The following is a 24,820-nucleotide window of genomic DNA, read 5'->3' on the forward strand; positions in this document are numbered from 1 at the left end:
TGTCTTTGGTGAGACATACTTTATGTTGCCAGTCAATACACAAATGGCTAGTAAAATAGCCTTTGTTAGCTAAAAACATGAAAGTATTCAATAGTAAGAAATGCATTGTCCTATGTCGGTTGTCACAGAAGTCAGAAAAAGAATGGTGAAGAACCACAGAAGGAAGAGTCAGAGTGTTTTGTGGGATTTTTGTTGGCTTGGTAAGAAATATAGATGTTCCTTTATTTATTTATTTTTTTAAGATGTAACTTGTGCTGAAATATTTGAATAAATGTAACTTAGTATACTTGGGGATTCCTGTTATGTGCAGTTCTGAACTAGTCATTCTGAGACATATCCTAAAAATGCATCAGGTCAGGAACAAAGGGCTTTTTGCATCTGAGTCCTCACAATGCGACCTAGAACCCTGCTGTATGGGCTAGAGTGTGTTGCGAGGCTTAATTGTCTTTGGTGCAGTGCATATGCTTCATTGCTCATGGTGCTTTCAGCAGACGTTTTGGCTCACAGATTCTCCAGAGCTGCCCTATTCTTTAGGTGTATTGATAACAGGTCTGGGGAAAATATCCAGGAGGGTTTAACAAGCTACACAATATTCTTCCCTGCTTTTTTTTTGTCCAGACCTTTTGTGAATGGAGAAAGGTCTGAGTTCAGACTCTGGTTGTTTCCTGACTGCTACCTCACCAAATCCTCCAGGATGCTAGTAGGCCTAGAAATCTTTAAATGCTCTACTGGTTGCTTCTTTCTGCGTATTTTTTTCTTAATCTCTTTTTTTTTCCTTACCTTTTTTCAGCAAAAAGATATATGCTTACAACCCAGACAGTAAGGGCTTTGAAAGAGAACTGAACAAGTTGCCATCTATATGACTTTTTGGTTGTTGGTCAAGCTGCTCCATACCACTGCTTTGCATGTCATTGCATGCCAGCGTTGTACCTGGAACAATTTTTTCATGGGCAACAACTGTCTCCTCTAAATCTGAGGATGTTAATACTGTTCTGGCAGTGTTACAGAGATATTAAACACCCTTTTCAAGATCATTTTGAACTGATACAATAGTACAGGCAGATTTTAGCATAAGTAGGAGTGAAGCTTTGTTATAATTAGGTCCTTAATACCAGTCATACCTAATTTCAAATAACTGCTAATTTAAACAGCATTACTTACTGGGAGAAATGGGAGAAAAACATTTTCAGACAGTTCATTGCACTTTACAAGCTATGTAGAACATGACATAATGTTAGAGCATAGCTGATATTCAAAACTGGACTCAACCCCTATTTAATGACTAAATACATAGATATTTTATTTTAAAAAGGAGTAGAACAAATAAATCATTGGAGCAGCCCTAACACAAGAATCTGAATATAAGGTAGAAGCTTCTGTGCTCCAGCTCTGTTTGTCTACATTCAATTTTATTTTAATGACCTGGTTAGGAAGAAATTAAGCATTCTTTTCATATGGCAGGAAAAACTGATTTCTTACAAATACCAATCTGCTGATTCTGAGTAAGTAAACCAAGACTAATATAAATGAACATTTCTTTTGAAACCATTCATCAGAGCAAAGAGTGATAACAGAAGTTTTAACTTGGTGAATTTTATTAATAGAGAATTAGGGGAGATGCAGCAGCATAAAACTAGGATCAGTTAGATATGTGTCTTAAAGCACTTCTGCTTTAACAATACAATTCTTGAAACAAAAGTGGGTGTCCTTTTGTGTATCTGGAATAAGCTTTCTGAGAGAGCATGATCTGAGGATTTTTGTTTATTTTTCATTTTCTCAGTAGGAAGAATTTTTTTCTCAGTAGCAGGCTTCCCTCCAAATTTAGTGTAGATTTGTGTATTTGAAATGAGACAATGAAGAAGCTAGTAATACTTAGCAGTTCAGTGTGGCCCTGCATCTCTGCATCTCTTGCTGGTACATGAATTGAATATTGCCTTTCCATCTAATCTGTATTTCTTGCTTTCCTCTGTTAAGTTCTCCATGGCTGATATCAGTGTCATTCTCAAGAAGCTGAAAGATATAGCAGAACCTCGTTCCCGAGAAGTCAGGCAGATGTTTGCAGCTACTGATCCTGACCATACTAAGGTGATTGAGTATGACCCTTTCAGGTAAGATGGTGGGTTTTGTTCTTTAATATTTAGTGGAGATGCATTCTCCAAAAATGCAGAGGGCATGACTATTTCACTTTCTGTGTGTGTTAACTGACAAGTGGCATGCATTTGTTTTGCATTTACTTGGGGACTTTATGTGAAAAAGAAAGTGAATCCATGGCCAGGGAAAAGAGAAATGGGATAGTTTCAAGTAAGCTGAACAGCACAACTAAAATCACAGAATCACAGAATAGATGGGGCTGGAAAGCACCTCTGGAGATCATGTGGTCCAACCCCTCTGCCCAAGCAGAGGCAGCTCAAGCAGGTACAGTTTCGTTCTGAGTATGTACAAGGATGGAAACTCCACAACATCTCTGGGCAATCTCTTCCAGTATTCAAATCTGTCTACTTTTTATGGTGCTAAAATAAGGTAGTGTGAAGAAAGGCAATTAAGCAGTAATGCATACACTAAATGGTAAAGGAAAGCTCATCCTGAGTTTAATTAGGAGTTTTGAAATTCAAGAGGAAACATTTGAGTTGCCTCATTTTGAGTTGCTGCGAATACTTGTTTATAAGAGGTTTGAATTATTGGTAAAGAACATGGTCTCAGAACCAAGGAGCATTGAAATAGAGGATACAGTAATAAGCATCTTTAAAAAAGATTGGAAAGCAGTAATGAGACTAATAGTAGTTAATGCCTGGATAGTAGTTTCAACAGAGATAAGGTGAGAATAAATCTCGATTCTAGCAATGAACCTGTTATGACAATGGACAAATGTATAGATACATAAAAGGCAAGATGAAATTCAAGGGCAAACTGACTTCAATTTAACCTACAGCTGAAAGAACTGAGCATATGAGCTGTGTTGGGTACTGGTAAAGTTAATGATGTAGAACAGAGGAGGAGTTTTTATGTAGATTTTATTTTATTTTATTTTGTAGTGGTAATTTGCTATGTATTTAGGAGCTGTCATAATAACTAAGGTATATAGGTAGATATGTATTGTCTGGAATGTTATCCCTAAAGAAATGTTAACTAATGAAGAAATTACTGATGAAATATCTCAGGGGAAATACAGATCAGCAGAAGGTTTTCTAGCAATTCAGAGTAAAAGTAATAAGAAATGAAAAGCTGCCTATTCAGAAATGAAAAATAAGTGATTGGAAAGGGAGAATTCAAACCAAGGGAGGCCAGAGTTGTCTGCAATTCTCGTTGAAAATATTTCTAGATTGATGTCAGGTGTTCTACTGAACAGAAACAAATTTTGAATTGCTAACTGTATTAAGAATGAAAGTCTTATTGATAGAGTAAGGAGGGGAGAAAATTGAAAGATAAAGTGTATCTAGAGACAGTTTACAGTACTTAGGAAAGGAGTTTAATTTATTTGTGAAATAAATGTTTAAAATCAAATAACTTAGTCATGATTTTAAAACAGATTATGCAAAAACAACTTTCAGAATATTTACTTAACCAGACTGATGGAGTACATTTGAGAAGGGATGATTGTGCTCTTAAACTTGTAGGAAAAGATTTTTACTTTTACTCTCTGCAGCTGTGAACAGCATAGCAGCTCAGCTTAGCATAGAGATATTCTGTAGCGTGGAATAGGGTATATCTTACTGTGTGCTACTGAGGCACTTTGTTGCTACTCTTTTAGCAACCAGGATGCAGTAGGCCTCTCTGAGCAAGAGAGAAAACAGGAGAATCCACATAATAATGTGTTTTTTGGCCCCACTGTTCACATTGATAAGTTTGAACACCTACTAATGCTCTATATGCATGCTGCAGTGGGACCTAAAGGAGTCTGACAGGAAGCATCCATGCTGCCAGAGGAAAATGTGCCTCTAAGGAACACTTCACTTTTACACTTTGTAGTGATAGTATGTTTTTTTTTCTATTCATATATCTTATGCCTAATAATCTAAGCTTCTTTATTTTTATCCATATACTGTATTTTTTAACAGTCAAAACCTTTTTTCATGACAAAGGTAAGAGAATGCTTCTTTGCCTCTATGAAAAGTCACAGATACCTATTTCTCTTTCAGTTTTGTATTTTCTTGTATACATTACTGTTTATTTTTAATCTGTTGTGGCATTTCATGATTATAATCAACTACAAATGATTATTTTTAGTCCACGCAAATATCTATGTGACAGCTTCAACCAGCAAAATAATCCCCTTTTCTTAAATACAGCTAAGGCTGTACCATGACCTGAATTTTGTTGTTCAGATTTCTTCCTTTCTATTTATATAATTTTACATCAACTACATTTTTAAAGATATACCATAAATGTGATGTAGAGAAGCATAATTATAATTATACAATTTACTTTGGCCATCTTGAGAATTCAAATTTACAGCAAATCATCCGGGAAATAAACACATGGCATATACTGAATTTATCCCCTGAACAATAATTGGAAAGCTTTGTTAAAGAGAGAGGAAGATAAAATAAGTAAAAGTTAGATGCCTGCATATCAGATGATCCTACTCTGAATGATTTTTCTCATAAGCTACTGGCAAGACCGTTTGCTGTTAGAGACAAAGAACCTACAGGTTTAACAATGATGCCTATCTTTAATTCATCTTGTGAAACAGCTCTCTTGAGCAATGAATTATTATTTCTCTTTTTCTCTACCAAATTCAGATTGCAATCTGTCTTATTCTTCTAGAATAAGAAAGTAAAAGATAAGATAAGTTGTGGGAAAAGTTGTGGCGGCTTTCTTCTTTTTGTCAAGAGGAATTTAGATGTAATTTTGTATGCGAATTTTGAGTCTCTATCATCAGTCTCTAGCAATCATAAGAAAAATCCTTAATTCAAAAATGAGACAATAATTTTATCTGAGGTTCTGGTGACTTGATCGCTATTGACTGGCTTAAAAGGATGTATGATTTTAAAATCCTGACTCTGCAAGAACTCTGTGCCATGTGTGGAATTCCAGTACATGAAAGTATTCACATGGGTAAAGCTATCTTCACGCTTTCAGCTTTGCAGGCCTGAGCACTTAGAAAGCCAGTCTTATCAGGCAATATTGTCTTCTACTTTATGTTTATAGTAATATCTAGCAGAAAGGCTCCATTTTTTACTAGGTCTCTGAATGCTGCTACAATATAAATAATAATATTCAATAATTGTAATAATAATGGTGATAAGAGTAATAATAATGATAATAGATGGACCAAGTTTTGGTCATTGAGTTTGCCTAATGCCCAAATAAGACTTTTTCTGGTACTGTCAACAACTTATCTTCTTATATTTATCTGCTGGAAATAAAGGATCTTTCTAACTTTTTTAATATGAAAAAGGCAGCAATTGAATCTAAGTAGATTCTATATAGTGTTTAGCATCCTTTGTTGAATAGCGCTGTGAATGCAATCATATTCTGGGTTACTAATAGATATTTTTGTCTGAGCAGAACCACACAAGCCTCTGAGAAGAAACTACTGAAAAACTGTTTGTTGGTAAAAATTTGTGTTTTGGAGGGGTACGAAATTTCTGTGCTTTCAATTCAGACCCATTATCAGAAGCATTCAAGATTTTACATATTCTCCAGCCAGCAGTTTGTGTCTTGTGTCAGATATTTGTGCTTCACTGATAATTTATTCCATTTGTTTACAAAGACTGTTATATCATCATAGTGATGCACTATCCTGCAGGGTGCCACAAAGTACAGTTCTAATTGTGTCAGTGATTATGTTGAAGTTTATTTTTAGTGCAATTTATCCAGAAGTTGCAGAGAGAGTTAACCTAATTTGTCTAAGATACATAGGCCTATGTTTATGCTTATCGTTAAAAAAAAATCCTGTTAAATATGAATTCACTAGAGAGAGACATTTGGAAGCATAATGCCATGGTATATTTATTACATGAATCCAAATTTGTCAAGAAGCCTTGTAACAGGGTAAATTATAGTTCAAGTCATTTTTTCTGGGAGAACTGGACACCTCCTAGATTTCCTTGCATGCCTTAGCGATGGTGCTTTTCTTTCCTCATATTGTGTTAACATCCAGGATAGATGAAGAGTTCCCCAGTCACTGAAGGTAATACATTCCCTCTAGCAAAGATGATACTGTCTTTAAAATCAGTCCTCTTCCTTCGCTCTCCCCTCTCTACAAAACAGAGAGAGATTGTTCTGAATTATAATTACTTATTCTGTTTCTTAAGCTGCACAGAGTGTATATCCATTTGCTGATATCTCCACAGGTGCCCCTATCCCCAAATCACTCCACTGCTATTATCAGCAACGAGTCCTTTATATCAAGAGGAGCAGTCATTCGGTGTCAGCACTGGCCTTTCACACAGATCTTGGGTTCCTTGGGTTGGACTGATTCTTCCAGCAGCGCAAGCAATCTCAGGAGAGCTTCTACTCAGACTGTTCCTTGCATGGGATTAGGTTGTTTCTTGATAGTGTTCAATCATCAGCTGATCTTGTCACTGCCTCCTATCCTTCTTTCATGCCAGGAGGGCTTGTGATTACAAATCAGATGTCATTTTCTGCCTTTCTCTGGGGCCAGTTCCTGTTTCCTCTCCCCTAGTTTTCCCCTGAAAGCTGCCCAGCAGGGCCAGCTTTCACAGTGCTCTGTGGAGTGTGGCTTGACACTTGATTAATACTCTTATTCGTTGGTATCTTCTGCCCCACTTCCCCTCTGCCTTAGAAAAGTCTTTATGTATTTTATGCAGCTGTTATTGTACATGCTTTGTGTTTACAGATAACTAATCATATGCTGCAGAATGCAAAGCATCATTAGGAACAAAACAAGATAATAACTTATATAATTGTCTAACTTGCTGGATATATGTGGTGACAAAATAAATCTTTGCTAATTTTTGTTGCTGGTAAGAGATTTGCAGGTAATGGGCTTTAAATGTGACTGTTACTTATTTATAAAAAGTTACAAAGGAAACATGGACATCCTCCAAAAGTTTAGAGTATGGGTAGTTTCCAGGACACCTCTTAGAACAGGCATGGATTTCAAATTTAAGTGAATTCATTTATAAACAGCATTTTATGTTCTAGTTATTTCCACAGATATTTAATGACTATTAACTGCTTTTAACTCTTCTGCTTAATACTAATGTAGGTTGCTGTTGTTTTTGTGAACAGAAATTTGATAGAGAATATCACTGAAGGAACACTGTCAGAGCATGAAATTATGACTCTTGGGCGCTATTACAGCATGAGAGATGACTCTGAAATGGATGTTGACTTCCTCCTTGCAGTGGCTCAAGAACAATTAAAGAAAAAGAGTTTTGAAAATTTTGGACAACTGTCTGCTGTGCTTGTATATAATGACCGTGAAAAGTAAGTTTCCTGTAATAAACATAGGCTGTCATTTGGAGAGGTTTACTTTGAAATCTGCCTACTTCCTGGTAGTTGTTGACCAAATGATATATTGCAGTCAAAGAGTATTACTTCTAATGTTAGCCTATCTCTGCACTTGAAAGTGGACAAGAAAATGACAGCCTTTTGTCTCATTTGCATTTTTTTTGTGGACTTTCCATTATAGCTTCTATACTGAGCATCCTGTGACATAGTCAGATGCTTGTCAACAGGCAAATCACATTATTTTAAATTAAAGAGAAAAAATAGTGATTTACAAAAAAAAAAAAAAAAAGATTTATAGTTTATCCTTTATATGAATCATATACCCTTTTTTTTCTCTGATGGAACAAATTAAGAATCTCAGATGATCAATCAGAATCTCTGAGAGAGAGCAACTACCATGTGAACTTCATGTTTCTGAGCTTTATAATACTGAAATTTCATAGAACATGTTTTTGTTACCTCTAGCCCAATATTCTTGATATGTTTTCGTATTCACAGCAACATGTACTTGAAATAAATCTGGAAAATAAATAAAGTAGACTTCTCCTCTCTGTTTATGTTTGTTTAGACGTGGAGTGCTGCCCTACGAGATGTGTAGGACTATTTGCAAGTCCTTCAGGTTGCCGCTAGCTGATGATCTTCTGCAAGCTTTACTGACCATGTAAGTCAAAGGTGATGACCTGCATGCATGGATGTAAATCAATATAATGCAACATATGCTTACTGAAAGGAGGCTATTGAATATCTACTGTGGACATATTCCTTACAAATTTGTCATTTATACAGTTTTAATGATTAAATGATTCTGATTTTGTCCCTATACACATACAAATTTTCTTATTTATAGAATATTTATAATATTTCTATATATAATATTTGTAATTATAATATTGTGTTTATGTTACACTATATACACATAAATATATATTTATATCTTATAATTACAATATAATTATAATTATATTCTAATATAATTGTATTATAATATATCTCAATATAATATTGAGAACTGGATAGTATTCAAACATCACTTTCTCCAGGCTCAAGAGCGGTCCATCCCTATGAGTACGAAGTCCAGCACAGGGGCAGGAGACCTGCATAGATGAGCAAGTTGCTCCTGGCAAAAGTCAAACAGAAGAAGAATGTGGAAGAGGGGACAGGCCACTTGGGAGGAATATAAGAATGTGGCCAGAGTATGCAGGAATGCGATGAGGAAGGCTGAGGCCTATTTGGAATTAAATCTGGCAAGGGATGTCAAGGACAAGAAGGGCTTCTTCAAATACGTTAGTAGCAAGAAGAAGACTAGGGAAAATGTGGGCCCACTACTGAATGGGGCGGGGGCCCTGGTGACAAAGGCTACAGAGAAGGCAGAATTACTGAATGCCTTCTTTGCTTCAGTCTTCACTGCTAAGGGCAGCCCTCAAGAATCCCAGAGCCTGGACGTGAGGGAGAAAGTCCAGAGAAGGGACTTTGGTTGAGGAGGAAACGATTAGAGAACTTCTGGGCAAGCTTGTCATCCACAAGTCCATGGGCCCTGATAGGAAGCACCCACAGGTACTGAGGGAGCTGGTGGATGTTGTTGCCAGGCCGCTCTCCACCATCTTTGAAAGGTCCTGGAGAACTGGGGAGGTGCCTGAGGACTGGAAGAAAGCCAATGTCACTCCAGTCTTCAAAAAGGGCAAAAGGAGAACCCACGCAACTACAGGCCGGTCAGCCTCACCTCCCTCCCTCGAAAAGTGATGGAACAGCTCATTCTGGATGTCATCTCAGGCATATGGAGGAAAAGAAGGGGATCAGGAGTAGTCAGCATGGATTCAGCAAGGGGAAATCGTGCTTAACCAATCTATTAGGCTTATGTGATGGCATGACTAGCTAGGTAGATGAGGGGAGAGCAATGGGTGCTGTGTACCTTGACTTCAGCAAGGCTTTTGACACTGTCTCCCATAACATTCTCCTAGAGAAGCTCAGGAAGTGTGAGCTAGGTGAGTGGACAGTGAGGTGGACTGAGAACTGGCTGAAAGGCAGAGCCTGTGACTAGTGGAGTCCCCCAGGGCTCGGTACTGGGTCCCATCCTGTTCAACTTATTCATCAATGACCTGGATGAAGGGGCAGAGTGCCTCCTCAGCAAGTTTGCTGATGATACCAAGCTGGGAGGAGTGGCTGATACACCCAAGGGCTGTGCTGCCATTCAGAGGACCTGGCCAGGCTGGAGAGTTGGGCAGAGAGGAAAGTCCTGAAGTTCAACAAGGGCAAGTGCAGAGTCCTGCACCTAGGGAAAAATAACCCTGTGCACCAGTACAAGGTGGGGGCTAACCTGCTGGAAAGCAGCTCTGCGGAGATGGACCTGGGAGTGCTGGTGGATGACAAGTTGACTATGAGGCAGCAATGTGCCCTTGTGGCCAAGAAGGCCAATGGTCTCCTGGGGTGCATCAGGAAGACTGTTGCCAGTAGGTTGAGGGAGGTGATCCTATCCCTCTACTCAGCCCTGGTGAGGCCTCATCTCAAGTACTGAGTCCAGTTCTGGGCTTCTCAGAACAAGAGAGACATGGCACTACTGGAGAGAGTCCAGCATAGGACTAAGAAGATGATCAGAGGGCTGGAGCATCTGCCCTGTGAGGAAAGGCAGTGAGAGCTGGGCCTGTTTAGCCTGGAGAGGAGAAGACAGAGAGAGGGTCTTATCTATGTCTATGAATATCTTAAGGGAGGTTCTTAAGGGGATGGGACTGGACTCTTTTCAGTGGTTCCAAGTGACAGGACAAGAGGCAATGGGCACAAGCTGGAAGTTCCACCTGAATATGAGGAAGTACTTCTTTAAAGTGAGAGTGACAAAGCACTGGAACAGGTTGCCCAGAGAGGTTGTGGAGTCTCCTTCTCTGGAGATATTCAAAGCCCGCCTGGATGCAACCCTGTCTAACATGTTGTAGGTGACCCTACTTGAGCAGAGGGGTTGGACTAGATGATCTCCAGAAGTCCCTTCCAACCTTACCCATTCTGTGATTGCAATTCTGTGAATTAGCGAAGACACATCCTTCTTAGGACTTTACTTAGTTTTATCTGGCTTAAGTGATCATTTGCATTTTGCTTGAATTTTATGGAATTAGTCTTATGGGAATTAGCTACTGATATTTATCCTTATCTATGAGATTCACATTTTTGCATTAGTTTTACCTGTATATATGTAAAGTAAAAATAATAGTCTTGAAGAAGCATGCTATGTAAGCTTTAAGAAATGAAAGTTGAATACAATAAAAATGTACTTTAATCAGATAGGAAGTATTAGTAGTAAAGGACAGTGTTTTGCTGCCCCTATTAATATCACCTGAGACATATATTTTATTGATTTTTTTAAAGGGAAAGGGAGATTGTCAGTTCCAGTATTTGCATGATTTCAGTATTTTTCTGTAGCTCATTTACTGTATTTGAGACAAAATGCTTAGCTGATTATCTTAGTGGGAGAAAAAGTGAAAAGAATTAGTACTCAATGCACTTGTATCAAAGGCTACAGTTCAGAGTAATTATAATGTTTTGAACAATCCTTTCATGGTGCGTTTTGCTTTCATGGCCCACTTTCCTGGTAGTAGGTTTAAATTACATGCTCATCGGTCTCTTCTTTTCATCATTAAATGTATTGCTGGTGCCTTCACATTGTCTAAAATGCAGGAGCATGTCTTATCATCTGTCACACTTAGATGCTTTCAGGTGGACATACTTCTTGATTTCAGAAGCTTCTGAATTTATCGTATATTGAAAAGACTCTTGTCAAGCAGAAATATGGAATGCTTTTGATAAAATATTTACATACTGCAAGGAAGACTTCTTCAGTCAGTGTCAAAGACTGCTTTAAGAAACCTACAGGCCTGTTTTCTACAAAGCCCTGTTCCCCTCAGACCCAAGACTTTCAGAATAGTTCCCTGCAGTAGCCAGATAGATGACTTAGGCAATTTGTCAGCCATACATCACTTCTGACAGTTGGGTTACAAGCATTAGTGATCAGAAGCATGTCTGAATTTTAGGATTAATCTAAAACTGATTTTTTAGAACTCCCACTAAGCTGCCCAACACGAAAAGTGCTGGAGGACAATTGACATACAGTACTAAACAAGGAGTTCTCATAGTTTCCACTTCATAAAGACTGAAATTGAATAGATGCGAACAGATGAGAGTCTGGAGGTTTTCCTTCATGTACTAACTCAATGTTGATGAAAAACAGACAGTCCTGACACATCCTAGGCTCCAGAGACATATTTATTGTTTGTGAATTTATACTAGGGAAAGCTTTTTTGAGATGAATCTCTTCTCTCTTAAAAAGTCTAAGTGTAGGTAGTAAAATAGAAAAAGCCCAGTACACTATAATAAAAATTAGAGATAAGCTTAGAAGGCAAGGAGGGGACTTGAGTCTGGATTCACAATATTTCACTTAGCTTTAGGCCAGTACCCATGACAGCTGAACTAGGATGTAGCTGCTCTAGGTTCTTTCTATGGGCAATGGAGAATAGAGGGTTATCTCCTCAGCCTGCTTAAGAGAGAGATTTCTAAATTACCATTCTTTTCCCTTTGATTCTAAAGGGGTTTTGGGCAATGTGTATTCCACATTTTGGTATGAGAAAGTTAAATGGGATGAAGCTGGGCCATAGTATTCAGTAGAAGTACTCCACATGATAAAGTGTTATGTATTATGCCAGTTCTATGTTACAATATCAACTGCTTTGAAAGATTGCAGTGTATGTGATGAGTCACTGTACTGCAGATAATAGCAAAAAATATCATGTTCTTAATAATGTGTGCAGTTGGCACTGCCTGGGGAAGCCATTATTTCATGAGGGTGCACAGACAGGAAAGGATTTCCTCGAGTATATTTGACAGGAATTAGTTTCCATTATCTCGAAATCAAAGAGTAGAGTTGGGTGACTGAGATTTAGCACTTTTCCTTCTCTCCTGCTTTCTCTAGTTCTCCTCCAGACTGAAGAATCATGAAACAGGCAGGTACTGTAAATGAAGAACAGTCTCACTCTTTGGGAGTTCAGTGTGCAAAATTCCTTCTTGTCAACAATATTCTTTCTCTGTTTTAGAGGAAGAAGCATGTGATTTTGTGTCCATTGATGTTTCTGAAGCAAGCAGTGATAGTGCTTCTAGTATATAAATCTGAATTTATGAAGGAGGGAAACGATACAATAAAAATTGTTGGATCGATTCCCACAAAATCAGTGTCTATAGCTAATGCACTAGCTGGACCCTATTCAGCTATAAAATGGTATTAGACAATGTGATCAGATAATACTGACTGAAGACTGAAACTGTATGTTTATTCAGCTTTACTATCCAAGATTAGGTGGCAAAGACTTTCTGTAGGACTTAATGGTTCTATTTTTTCCATTTTAAAAGGTAATACTCTTAAAGTATTTATTATTTACATTTGTAAATTACTGCAGAATTAGTCCCGTATTAAAATCATGGGATAGAACCAGGAGTTACTGTCTGATTTTGTGGTCTCCTCCAGATGACCCCAAATTTTTCTCATTTACTCTACTCATTGAGCATTCTGTTTCCACAGAGTGCAGTGGGGGAATTAGCACAAAGAGTCAGAGCTTTCATAAGACCCTTTCAAATTTTCTGCCTAGAGTAAGCTTATATTTTATTTGTTATGGGATGGTGCAGTAGTAGGATTTAGGTGCCCAAAAGTCTGTCCATTTTTGAACTTACTCAAACTGGCCTATTGACAGGTACTTCCTATCTCCATCAGCCTTGTCTCACTTATAGTTTTTTAACTACAGTGCAATGCAGTTTTTCATCATAATGTATTAGGTACACATTTGTTTCTGCCAGAAAACTGCAATAGTTACTATAATCATTTCTTTAAATTTATGCAAACATAAAGAACAATTATAGTTTATTTAAAAAACAAATGTTGCTGAAATACTTAAGTTATGAATTTCAGCACTTTCTTTTGCTGTTATTTTTATTTACTGCAGAGTTAAGTGCATGCTAACGAGGACTTAAGAAGATGCAGTCCCTTCCCCAGAGGGTATACCATCAGCAGGCAGATAAGGAAAGAAAAAACTGGAGGGAAGTAGGAGGGGATGACAAGCGTACTAGTATTACAAGTTGACGTTTGTGCATTAGTTTAGTTGTTAAGTGTACATCCCTGATTTTTTTAAAAAATATGTCTTTTAATTGTTAAAAGAAATACCTGACTAGTTCTTCTCATCTGCACTGTACTGAGATGAGTCTTGGACTTGTGGTATTGAAACTGTGGGCTAGTCTATAGAGGAGAAGCCCTGAAAAGCTGATTCTGCATGTCTCAGGTAGCAGTGCCCTCTAACAAAGGGCCTGCTACACGTTCTTCGTATTTCTCGTGTCACTACTAGGACATGCCAGGACACTTTCATCTGCTCAGCTTTTTCCCTCTTTGTGGCTGGATGTTCCTTACTGATTTTTACCACATTGCCTACCTGTAATTCCATGCTGTTTAGAATTGACCTGCAACTTTCAAGCAACTAACCCTCTTCTCCTTCTACATGGGTCCTGGTAGCAGACAATAAGATTGGAAATTGTCATGAGAGACAGAGAGGCAAGACAGCAACCATTACTTATCTGATACTGATCAGGTGCATATACTGGTCTGTGCTTAAATCTTTTCATATGACCAGTTTATGAACACTTAGGCATATACTTTTGTTATGCAGGGGCTATCAAAAAGGCTTAAGAATCCTAACATATTCTATAAAGTTAAGGCAGCTTAATGTCTCTCCTTTACTGTTAACAGATTAACTTTTTAATAAATTTTCATCAGAACCAAGGAATTCAAAATCTGTACATGTACATTAACATTTGACATAAATGGGTTACACATTTCTTGAATGTAATGAACAAGTATTTAAAAGCAGGATTTACTCAGCAAAGTATCATCAAGAATGCTCATAAGGTGACTTAAGCAGATTTTTCATGTCTGGAATATTTCATTATGGTTATATTTTTAGAAGCAGAAATGTAATATTGTTTCTGTAATGTCAAGGAGAAAAGAAATCTCTGCAAACTGTGGCAGGGATGGAGGAGTGACTTTTTTTTCATAGTCTAATATCACATGCATTGGTGAAGTAAAATGGTAAAATTGAGGGGAGACATATTTTCAAGAGAACTTTTTGGGCATCTTCTTGATAAAACAAATCTAATTTCCTTTAGTAAACAGCACTGTCGTTTTCAGCCATTGAAATGTATGGTATCTACTAATGCAGAAATTGATAACATCTCCTCCTCATTTTTTCCAGTCCTCTGGGCCAAATTAGAAGTATGTGCATTTACTAGGTTGGTAAAATAAGTAGCAGTAGTAAAGAGATTGAAGGAATAGTAAATTTTTCTGGATGTTACAGAATAATATTTTAAGATACTTTCTGTAGGTATTTAAATATGGGATGCAGGAGTTCCATTTTTTGTGCCCATGCTGAAAGCTTTGATTATCATTAATGATACTACTTCATGTTTATGTTGTCTTAATTTGCTAGTACTGTCACATTAACGGACTTTGCTTCATGTTAATGTGTGCTGAAAGCAGTAGCAGTGCTTTCTTTGACTTCATTACTTCAGCATAAAGGTTTAAGTAATTACTCACCTTCACTTATTTCTTATTAAAAAATCCCACTCACAGCTCTGCATCTCAGCAGTGGACTTTCTTTTGATCTTTCAAAACTAGCAAAAGATAGATTACATTCTGTGAACATAACAGTTTAAAACATTCTATTTAATGAAGGCATAAATATAAGCAAAATGTCATACACAACATTTTTCTAAAGATTTCAATTCCATAATGTGTATAGTATTACAAAAATCTGTCATGATAGTTCTGAAATTCTAAATCTGTGTGCCACACCTTTCTTCCAAGAAGGATCAACCTTTTCATTGTCTTGTTACCTCTAATGCAGAAGTCCTTTCTCTCTGCATTTGCGTTCTGCAAAAAACCCAAATGAATAAAAAACACTTAGAAATGGGAATGGTAATTTTTGTGTGTATTGGATGTATTCCACAAAAGCCTGACTCTTATGAAAATGTTAATTTACATGTGAAGTATTTAAAAGAAGAAAGATATAATAGGAAGATTTCTTGTGGCAATGTTTCAGACTCCCACTTAATACTAGTAACAGTAGCATTCTTGATCTGCTTTTGCTCTCCTCTTCAGCATAACTCACTGTACTTAACATTTATGTTTATCGCTAGCATCTCTGTTTATTGCTCTCAGTATATTCTACTATTAGCTCTCCTGCTGACTATTAAGTGAAAGGTGTGGGGGGAAGGAGGGAGAGGATGAGTTGCAGTTTATTGCAGTTTATTTTGTCACTATATTTATTTATCTTTTTCTCCAGTATTATTTTGCTACTTTAGGTTATAAATTCTCCCTTAAAGTACCTTCATGCTTAATTTTTACCAGAACCCTCCTCAGGGACTGTATGGGTTTTGAGGTGTATGTTCTGTGCAACGTTATTTCTTTTAGAACAACATAAAATAATTTTCTAAAAGACTTGTTTCATGAAGATAACAGTGTGTAGCTGATCTTCCTCCTACGCATGAAATAGTATTTGTCTCACCAGAATATAGGATAGAATGTTTCGCCTGACTTTTTCCACCAAAAAAATAGGTATTGAGAGTAAACAGTTAAATATATCCCTCCATAGACACAGGTGAAGCACAGACACTTTCAGAAGACCCTCATAACTGAAACAAACATATCCAATTAGTCCAGGGAAATACAGAACAATACTATAAAACAACTACCAAATGACAAGGATTGTGATTTTCAACTCTGACTGTTAAATGATACTTCAGAGAGCTGTATACTTGTCAGCTGAAAATTGATCCCAAGGTTTGTGCAAACAGCGTTTTTGAAGGATTGCTTATTTTTAAGAAATGGCTGTAGAAACCAAATAAACCAGGCTAATTGTGTTACAGCATAGCTCTTCTGAACCACAAGAAGTTCTATCTGAATGTGAGGGGGAATTTCTTCCCTGTGAGAGTGATGGAGCACTGGAACAGGTTGCCAGGAGAGGTTGTGGAATCTCCTTCTCTGGAGATCTTCAAGGCCTGCCTAGATGCAACCCTGTCTAACATGCTGTAGGTGACCCTACTTGAGCAGAGGTGTTGGACTAGATCATCTCCAGAGGTCCCTTCCAGCCTTACCCATTCTGTGCTTTGGTGATTCTGTGAATCTTTCCACCCGTTTCTTTCTACACAAAGGCATTAGACCCTGAGCATCCCAACTCTGTAAGGCTTTTACCAATTGTAAGATTAGAGTGTTAGAAGAGTTCAGGCTGTGGTTGAAAAGTAAAATGAAATTAGTTGAAATCTAATTCATTTATTAAAGAAATAGAATTCTAGTATGAGATACATTAATGAGCAGTAAGTATTTATATGAATATGTAGTGTACCATATAGAAGTCCTGTCAGTTTTGCAGTGTTTCCTTTTGTACTCTTGCTAGTGTTTGGTTCTATAGGTATAAAAACCATTATTGAAAAAGCGATGTATTAGTGTAATGTAAGAGAGCATGACACAACTGTGTTAAAAATTCCATTTAAATTTGTGTTATTGTATGAATATTCTACTTAGGTTTGAAGATGGCCACGAGCAAGTGGAGTATAAGAAGCTTGTGGATGGGCTGAACTGGAGAGAGAATCAAATCCCTGCTTTCCAGACAATAAAGGTTCCCCTTAAGGTAAAAGCAAAATTTTTGAGTAAAAGGAATGGGATAATCAGGCCCCGGGATATTAATATAATTCGGCCAAATATAGTAACGTGTGATTTATCCAACAGAGATTACAACAGTTTTTGGTCTTTGCATGTTTGTGCCTGTTTTCTTCAAGTAGTTAACTTTTTTCTGGGAGGTTTAGAATGAAGCAAAGAAGTGACACAGGGAAGAGGAGTCCTGTAACTCACCTGTGCCTTGTAGGTGCCACATCTCTGCAACATATTTCTGGAAGAGAAAAAGAAGAGAGGGGGAAACGGGTATATTTATCAGTGAACAATGGGCGTGAGTGCTGCTCCTCCCACAAATATTGTTGTCACAAAAGTGATCAGTTGCTGGGACAGCCAGGAAATTCTTTAAACTCCACTGTCAATGCAGAAAATAGGCTTATTTGTGTGTATATATATATATATATATATATAATAACTTTATGGAAACTTGTACATAACAAACCACAGCCTTGGTAGACATATAGCAGGAGCAGCATTGAGGGATCAACTTTGTATGTCTCCATCAGCCTGCTACTCAGGGTAAATAAAAATGCTCTTTCAACAGACTGCATATATTAATCTAATCTTGCCATCTTATGCTGAATGGAACATTTTAAAATAGATTGTGTGTAGGGCAATTACACGGATCTTTAAAAATCTCGTAACAGATAAATTCAAAGCTCTTCAGCCAACATGTACTTTTGCTCTTTTGGCCTTGGCAATGTGTTGCTATGGTTGTACAGAATATCTTTCACTGTATTCAGACAGTTTAGAAGTGTAGCATTCGCTTAAATTCAAGTTCAGCAGTAGCGTATTTCAACTAGTATTCTGCAAGTACTGTGGTATTAACCTGACTACTCTCTCTTACCTAACTTTCAAGCTGTTTCTTCTGTAACATCTCAAACTGTCTGTGGTGTCTAGTGAAGGTCCTACCCTGTTGGTTTGCTCTACTCTACCTAGTGGTTTCTTTTTCACTTCATAATAGAGAAGAATTTTTCCTTCTTGTAGAGATAAAATCAAAGCCCTTCTTCGAGTTTTATCCAGTAGTCTTGTGTTTCAAAGTATCAATTAAGTTTTGTTCTGTGAGCATTCTTTAATTTTATGGATAAATTCTATGCTTAAGCTATAGCTGTGTGCTCTTAAGAGATTCTGTCAGGGTAAGGGGCCACATGGGCTTTGGAATGGCACAAATAGAGAGAAAATCAGTGCCTGTGCCCTGAAAATTTTTGCCTTGAAGATTGTGCAGAGCTCCATAACAAAAAGTTGGGAGAAAGAAGCAGATGCACAGATTCATTCGCTGTTTAACACGTTCCCACCAGCTGAAGGTGGGGTGCAAGTGGCAATGGAACAATGGGGCAGCATTCACAGATTGAAGGTGTGGAAGAAAAAGTGCTTGTGAAAGAGGCAGGAGGTCAGAGCTGACATTCTTGGTGCAATGTGTGTTCTGATCAATGTAAGAGATGAGGTTGTACAGGAGTAGGGAGGAGACATCTTTATCTCCTTATCTTTGCTTGTGGATGCACTTTAAGAAAGTGGCTGATGCCTGAGAGCCCCAGGTGAAGACAGCACATGGGATTTATGTGAGGAAGGTTACAGCTGAAGTCAAGGAGGAGGAAAGAGTATTAGTCGGAAATATACTCATTCATGTGCAAGTTGGGATAATCAGTTCCTCAGTGGCTCTAAAGCCTTGCTATATCTGTTATACTGATATATAGTGATGGTTTTTAATAAACAGTGCCCAAATCAGTGGCAGTATTGTTTATTCAGTTTTATTCACTTTATTGTTTTGTTAGTTAGCTGCAAAATCTAGACTAGGTGCCACACAAGAATATTTTAATGAAGACATCAACAAGAAATGAGAAAGATCAGGGAAAAGAAGGGATTTAAGTACTGTTGAATCTTTCAACTTTAGAATCTGATCACCATTCTGTTCATGACCTGCCATGTGATAATTTTGGGGTGCAATATATGTATTCGACAGACAGATTTCAGCAGCAGAATTGTGCTTGTTTAGCACACTTTTTTCTTCTTTCTTTCTATCTCATTATTTTGTATGATTTTTAATGTTGAGACATAGATGACTTGCAAGACTTGCAAGACTTTCAAGTATATGTACCTTTAGGAAAAATAGTATGTTCTTTAATTTGAAAATTTCTGCAAAACTGCTAGTGATAGAGAGTACATTTTAATAAAATATTCTGCCAGATTGATAAAAATGTGCATGCAGTCATGTTTTAAGAGGATGTGCTACATAAAGGTCCGCTATTTCACAGAAGATTTCTATGTAGAAATAAAGCAGCTCATTCAGTCATATATTGTGCAGCTTTTAATTATTACTGTTTTAAACATTATGTTCTAAGTTATTCTCTGGGTTACTAATTTCAGTATGAAGATGACTGGAGTGGACAGCTACCATCTCTTCCTGTGAAAAGGATTAAATACTTAACTCTTCTGGAGGATCTGTTTGGCAAGGAGGATTAATCCAATCTATGAAAGTCACTGTTTTTGGATTAGTGTTTCAGCTCCAAAGCTTGCTTGGGCAGATACTGAAAACATTCCTTGTAAAACAAAAAAACAAAGATGAAAGTTTTATTGCATTTAATTTCTTATTCCAACATAGATGTATACTTCATGTGTTTTTGTAACACCTTCTCAGTACTGTTCTATACTTATACAAGCATAATTAAAACTATACCCTCTAATCTTTGTGTTTGGTCATATGAAGAATGTGCAAGTACTAAGAAATCTTTAAGTCAAACACAGCAGAACATGACAGACACTGCTTTGTTCCACGAACAAAAGAGGTTATTGGATGACCTCTTACAATTTCAAGTCAGACTGTATTAGCACAGTAAGATAATTCTGTTCCAATTCCCTCTCTTGCTTTTTAGCTTATGTCTGTATTTCTGCCATATCCCTATGCTGATGCTTAAGTATCTGTTTATATCAAAGCTTGTTATTTTACAGAGGAAATAATAGCAGGATATTATCACTGTATAAGGTTGGTCTGGTATCAGAGTAATTATAGCCTGCCAATACAGAAGTAAATCTTCCAGGCATGGTATGAAACCTATCAGCTCTTGCATTTTGCTTTAAATATGAACCAGATTAGTCACCACCCGAATTTACTTGGGTAAGACATGTATGAAAAGATGGTATTTCTGTACAATTTTAGTGAGAGGCTTTCTTACTATAACATTGCAAATTAATTGATACCTTGCTCTTTGATCAAGATTGTGATGACTAAGCAGAATTTCTGTTAGCATTTTTTTCTACAGCTTTTTAAGCTTGTGCCAGCTCCAAGTCATGGTTAGATGTGAATTTACTGTATGCCCTTGTGATAGAGGTAAGTATCCCAGTTTAAAGAAGGGAAGAGCTGAGGTGAAGCAGGAAGCTAACTCACCCAAGATGACTTGGTGAAGGAAAGGATCTGTGAGAGGTATGTGCCTCTGCCTAGTGCTGAGGAATTAACAGATTCATTAGAATGAGAACCTTGGACTTTCTGTAATCTGAAATTATATTTCAGTCATAAAGTGTTTGCTTTAGGATGAGAATTCAATGTATTTAAATACTCAAATTGAGAGAAAGTAGTTTAGAAAATAATTTAATCTACAAATTTGTATTTTTCTAAAAGTTGGAGAACAATTTTAGATTTCTTATTTAATTTTAGAAACTGCAGTGTATGATACTATAAATTAAGTTTCTGATTATATGTCATCTATCTAGGTCCCCAGCTCCTGAGAAGAAATTCCTTTCACTCTGTGTGGCAACATATGAAGCTTTAGTCAGCTTTTTACCTTTTTCTGTCAGCAAAAGAGAACTTGAGGCAAGGCATAATCACGTGTGTTGCTGCTACTTAGGAAGATGTTTGCAATAAAATAAGTGATGATGATCTGTCCAGAGGGTCAAAAATAAAGCCATAAATATTTGTTAAAGCACTCCAGGTTGTAGACAAGACCATATACTACTTTTTAATTCAAAAGAGGAAATTTTTATTTCAAGGAAATCTGACCATGAGGATAGTATTGACAGCCAAATAAAAAAAAAACTAGTGTTTGAAATCAGTTTGATGAAACCTGAAAAGGTTTTAAACATGCAACCAAGACTCAACTCAACACTTTATGTGGATGCAGTTGTAAATGTTTAATATTCTCAGACTTCAGAAAGATATGTTTCATTAATGAAAATATTGTACATCTGAAAGGTTTCAAGGAAGATTGGTTGTGAACATTTAGAACTTCCCAAGTAGCTTTAAGAGACAAGAAATTCACTTTACTTTTTATTTTTCCTTTATGCTCACAGAACAAAAAAGAGCCTCTTTTCATTAGGAAAATTAGTATATGGAATACAATAGGGCACATCATTTCATGCAGAAGACTATGTACAGGTCTGGTCAGTCATGGTCAAGAAAAGTAATTTCAAACTAGAACCAGCACTGAGAAGAACTGCAAAGGTGACCAGGAGAATGTAGATATGGAAAGAGCCTGGAGGAACTTAGCTTATTTAGCATGATCAAATGAAGGGTGAATATTCAATGTAAATATATTATGGATATACATGCTAGGTGAGGAAAAGATCTATTTTAATGAAGGACATCGGTGGCCTGAGAACAAATGGATATAAATTGTCATGAATATTTGAACTTGGCAATAAAAAAGGTTTTTAAATCATAAAACAATGAGGTTCTCTAACAGCCTTCCAAGAGCAAAGTACTCAGTTAGTTAGTTTTAAGATTGAGATGGCTCATCTGATGAGATTAATTACAGGATGTGATGCCTGTAATAGTGAGGACTGTATCTGATGTCAAAAGATTCCTTCTGGTCTTTGAGCCTGTGGAATGAGGCTTCTTTCATTTTTTTTTTCTTTTTAAAAGAAGTATAAGGAATTATCAGATTTCTGATACTTGAATACTTCCTAGTGACGATCCATATATTTTTACTAATACTCTCTGATTTTTTCTTCACAATTCTCTTTCGCCTCTTTTTCTGTGCGTCTCACATAACTCCAGTGAACACAAAAGGATCTCCTAGGAATAGGGCAGAAAAGGTCTGAAACATATTTTTGGTGCTTGTCACAGTGCTTATAATACGCCATACACTGTATTGTGATGAGTTATAAACACTTTTCACCAGGCTTTCTTTTTTACAAGCAGCAGTGCTTCCAAAGGGAAAAGCTTCAGCCAATCAGCAGTCCCATAATATTCTTTGTATAATGTGACTTAAAGCATATGCTGCCCAGAATATTTCAACCCCTCCTCTAATCCTGCCACCAGCCTTCTTCTCTCTTTTCACATTGCTGATGAGGGGCCTGAATGAAGACAATACCACAAGATTATGTTTCAAGATGGCAGGAGGCCACAGCTTTAAAGCATGCATCACATAAAGGAGAAGGCAGCCTTCACAGTTGCCATTAATCTCAGCTCTCAATCTCTGTAGAGGAGCCAAAGATATCTTCTTTCCACAAGTATCTGCACTCTCCATGGCAAGAGCAAAGAGATTCACATTACGGTACTGGCTCTCAATCTCTCTGCTGGGGTCTGCTGTGTGTTCAATGTTAATTTTTATTTCCTTAACTTGAGATTTGAGAATAAGAGGCTTGTTCTCTGGAATAGCTGCTGCTGCAAGCAAATAATGGGCCACAAGCAGCAAAGGTGACCTGTCTCTGTGTGCAGGTAATGCACTGTTTAGCTTACAATCTGCATCAGCTTGTGCTCTTGGCCAGTTAAGAGTGCCTGCTGTGGTCACTGACAAATGGGCCTCCCTCAGATATGGTGGCCCCAAGCAGCTGTGAACAATCTAATTTGCTGTGGATGAAAATAAAGTTTCTTATCAGGCAACTGTTCTTCTGTGTCCTGCCCATCATACCACTACTTAGTGTATTCTCCAGGCAGAACCAATGTCAGATCAGCTCTTTTTCATCAATCTAAATGGATAGATGTTGAAGTCCTCCCTCATTTTTATCTTATGTGTTGATAGGAATTGATCCCACTCTGTGGCAGGAAAGCTCTTCATAGAAAAAGTCTGAGCCCATTTGAATCCAATATCTGCTCTCTTGTTTTGTCCTCTTATCCCAGGAAACAATTCTGCCTCCAAAAAGCAAATTTTCTATTGGTAAACGGCAGGGATCCTCAAGCCACAATTACCAAGATAGAAGTTTTCAGTTACTTGACAGCATTTGGAGAACGGTAGTACATATATCACTTACAATAATTCACTAGCCTGTTGCTTGCTGGATGCTTCTACATGTTCCCATGGTTCAAGACAAGGAATTATAGTCATTAGAAAAATTTTCCAGTGGTTTAAATCTTGTACGCAGGTATTCAGTGACATGGAGGGTAACATTAGTTCTTTAACTGATAATGTCCTGCACCCTCAATAACTTATCTGTAACATATCTACTCACTTAAGCACATTTTTTCTTCTTTTGAAGTAGCTTAGCCCTCCTTTTCTGGCCAGACCAAGTGCATAGTTAGGACAAGCACAATGAGAATATTTTGAGGGGAAAGAGGAATGGGGGGAGAGGACAAAATGGTATCATTTTATCCTGTTTGTGAAGAAGTTACAATATCAGGAAGAAAAAAAAATACCACGATCTGAGCTCAGTCATATTTAAAAAACGTTGTTAAGTGTTATAGAGGTAACATAGGTATATAGGTAACACTTGAGAAGGAAACATCAGAACCATTTTGAAAGATTTCTTTAAAATTGCTATTTGCTCTTAATTAATTTCTTCTTCTTGTTTGTTTAGGTTGGTGACTAAGATCCAGTCAGATTCAGCACTCTTGTTTTAGGCAATGTTCAAACAGTGAGGTGGGGGTTAGGGGGAAAGTCCATGCCCCTACTAGTTCCTGATGTTAAGTTTAAAACCAGTGAGCATAACCAGGAAGAGGAAGTAAGCTAATATAAGTTAAAATATTAAGATTATAGATTATATAAACTCTTCCTCTGCACAGCTGGGCATTTCTGAATCATTTGGAAGTTTTTTCTGGTATGTATTATACATAAATAAACTAGCTATCCTCATCTGCCCTTCAACCTAGCCATCTGTCCTCTTTGCTCTCCTCTTTCATCAGACTAGTTTCGTATTAAGAACTACGAAGAAAGAAAAGTATAGGAGCTGATTCACGAACATCTCTGAAACCTGATGCTGGTCACTGGCAAGCAATATGGTAGGATGATTGGTAACAGCATAAATTTGTTGTATCATTTAACAGTACTTCAGAAAGCTCCTTCTTTCAAAGACAAATCTATCAAAAGAATGCCATTGTTTTCAAAGACAAAAAGAGGACCTTTCACAGAGTTGCTTTGGCAGAGTGGGTGCACCCTCCTCTATATGAGCCTGAGCTTTACCTCCCTTGTATTCTGCTGTCTCCTTTGCTAATATCTGCACCTGCACTCTCTCTGTGGACCCCCTGCTTATGGGAGAGTCACTAGTACTTCTAGCCCAGTCTTTTAAAAATATCCACAGGAGGATATCCATCCAGTGCCACTTTCTATGCGTTGACTGTGAAATAATTTTTAACAAGCTATGTGTAGATGTCTGCACTGCTGTTGGGCAAGATGAATTCCACCGTTGGGCTATATCAGCACTGAGATGCAGCATGATGAGTGGTTGGCTGCTTCCCACCCATGCTGCAGGAGCTGCTGCACTGCAGTGGCCCTGCTATGGGCAGGAATTCCTAAG

General features: G+C 37.4%; 1 protein-coding gene across 1 annotated transcript in view; it reads left to right on the top strand.

Annotated features, from left to right (window-relative positions):
- EFHC2 (EF-hand domain containing 2) overlaps positions 1–19,758 on the top strand; it is a 64,756-nt gene extending 44,998 nt beyond the window's left edge. Inside the window, exons 11-15 of the mRNA XM_062573892.1 lie at positions 1,975–2,108; positions 7,198–7,395; positions 7,988–8,080; positions 17,012–17,117; positions 19,523–19,758. Coding sequence (XP_062429876.1) covers positions 1,975–2,108; positions 7,198–7,395; positions 7,988–8,080; positions 17,012–17,117; positions 19,523–19,618 — 627 coding nt within the window. The 3' untranslated portion in view covers positions 19,619–19,758. The remainder of the gene's footprint in view (positions 1–1,974; positions 2,109–7,197; positions 7,396–7,987; positions 8,081–17,011; positions 17,118–19,522) is intronic.
- The last annotated feature ends 5,062 nt before the right edge of the window (positions 19,759–24,820 follow it).

This window comes from Rhea pennata, chromosome 1, assembly GCF_028389875.1.
Source record: "Rhea pennata isolate bPtePen1 chromosome 1, bPtePen1.pri, whole genome shotgun sequence".
In the NCBI taxonomy this organism is placed as follows: domain Eukaryota; kingdom Metazoa; phylum Chordata; class Aves; order Rheiformes; family Rheidae; genus Rhea; species Rhea pennata.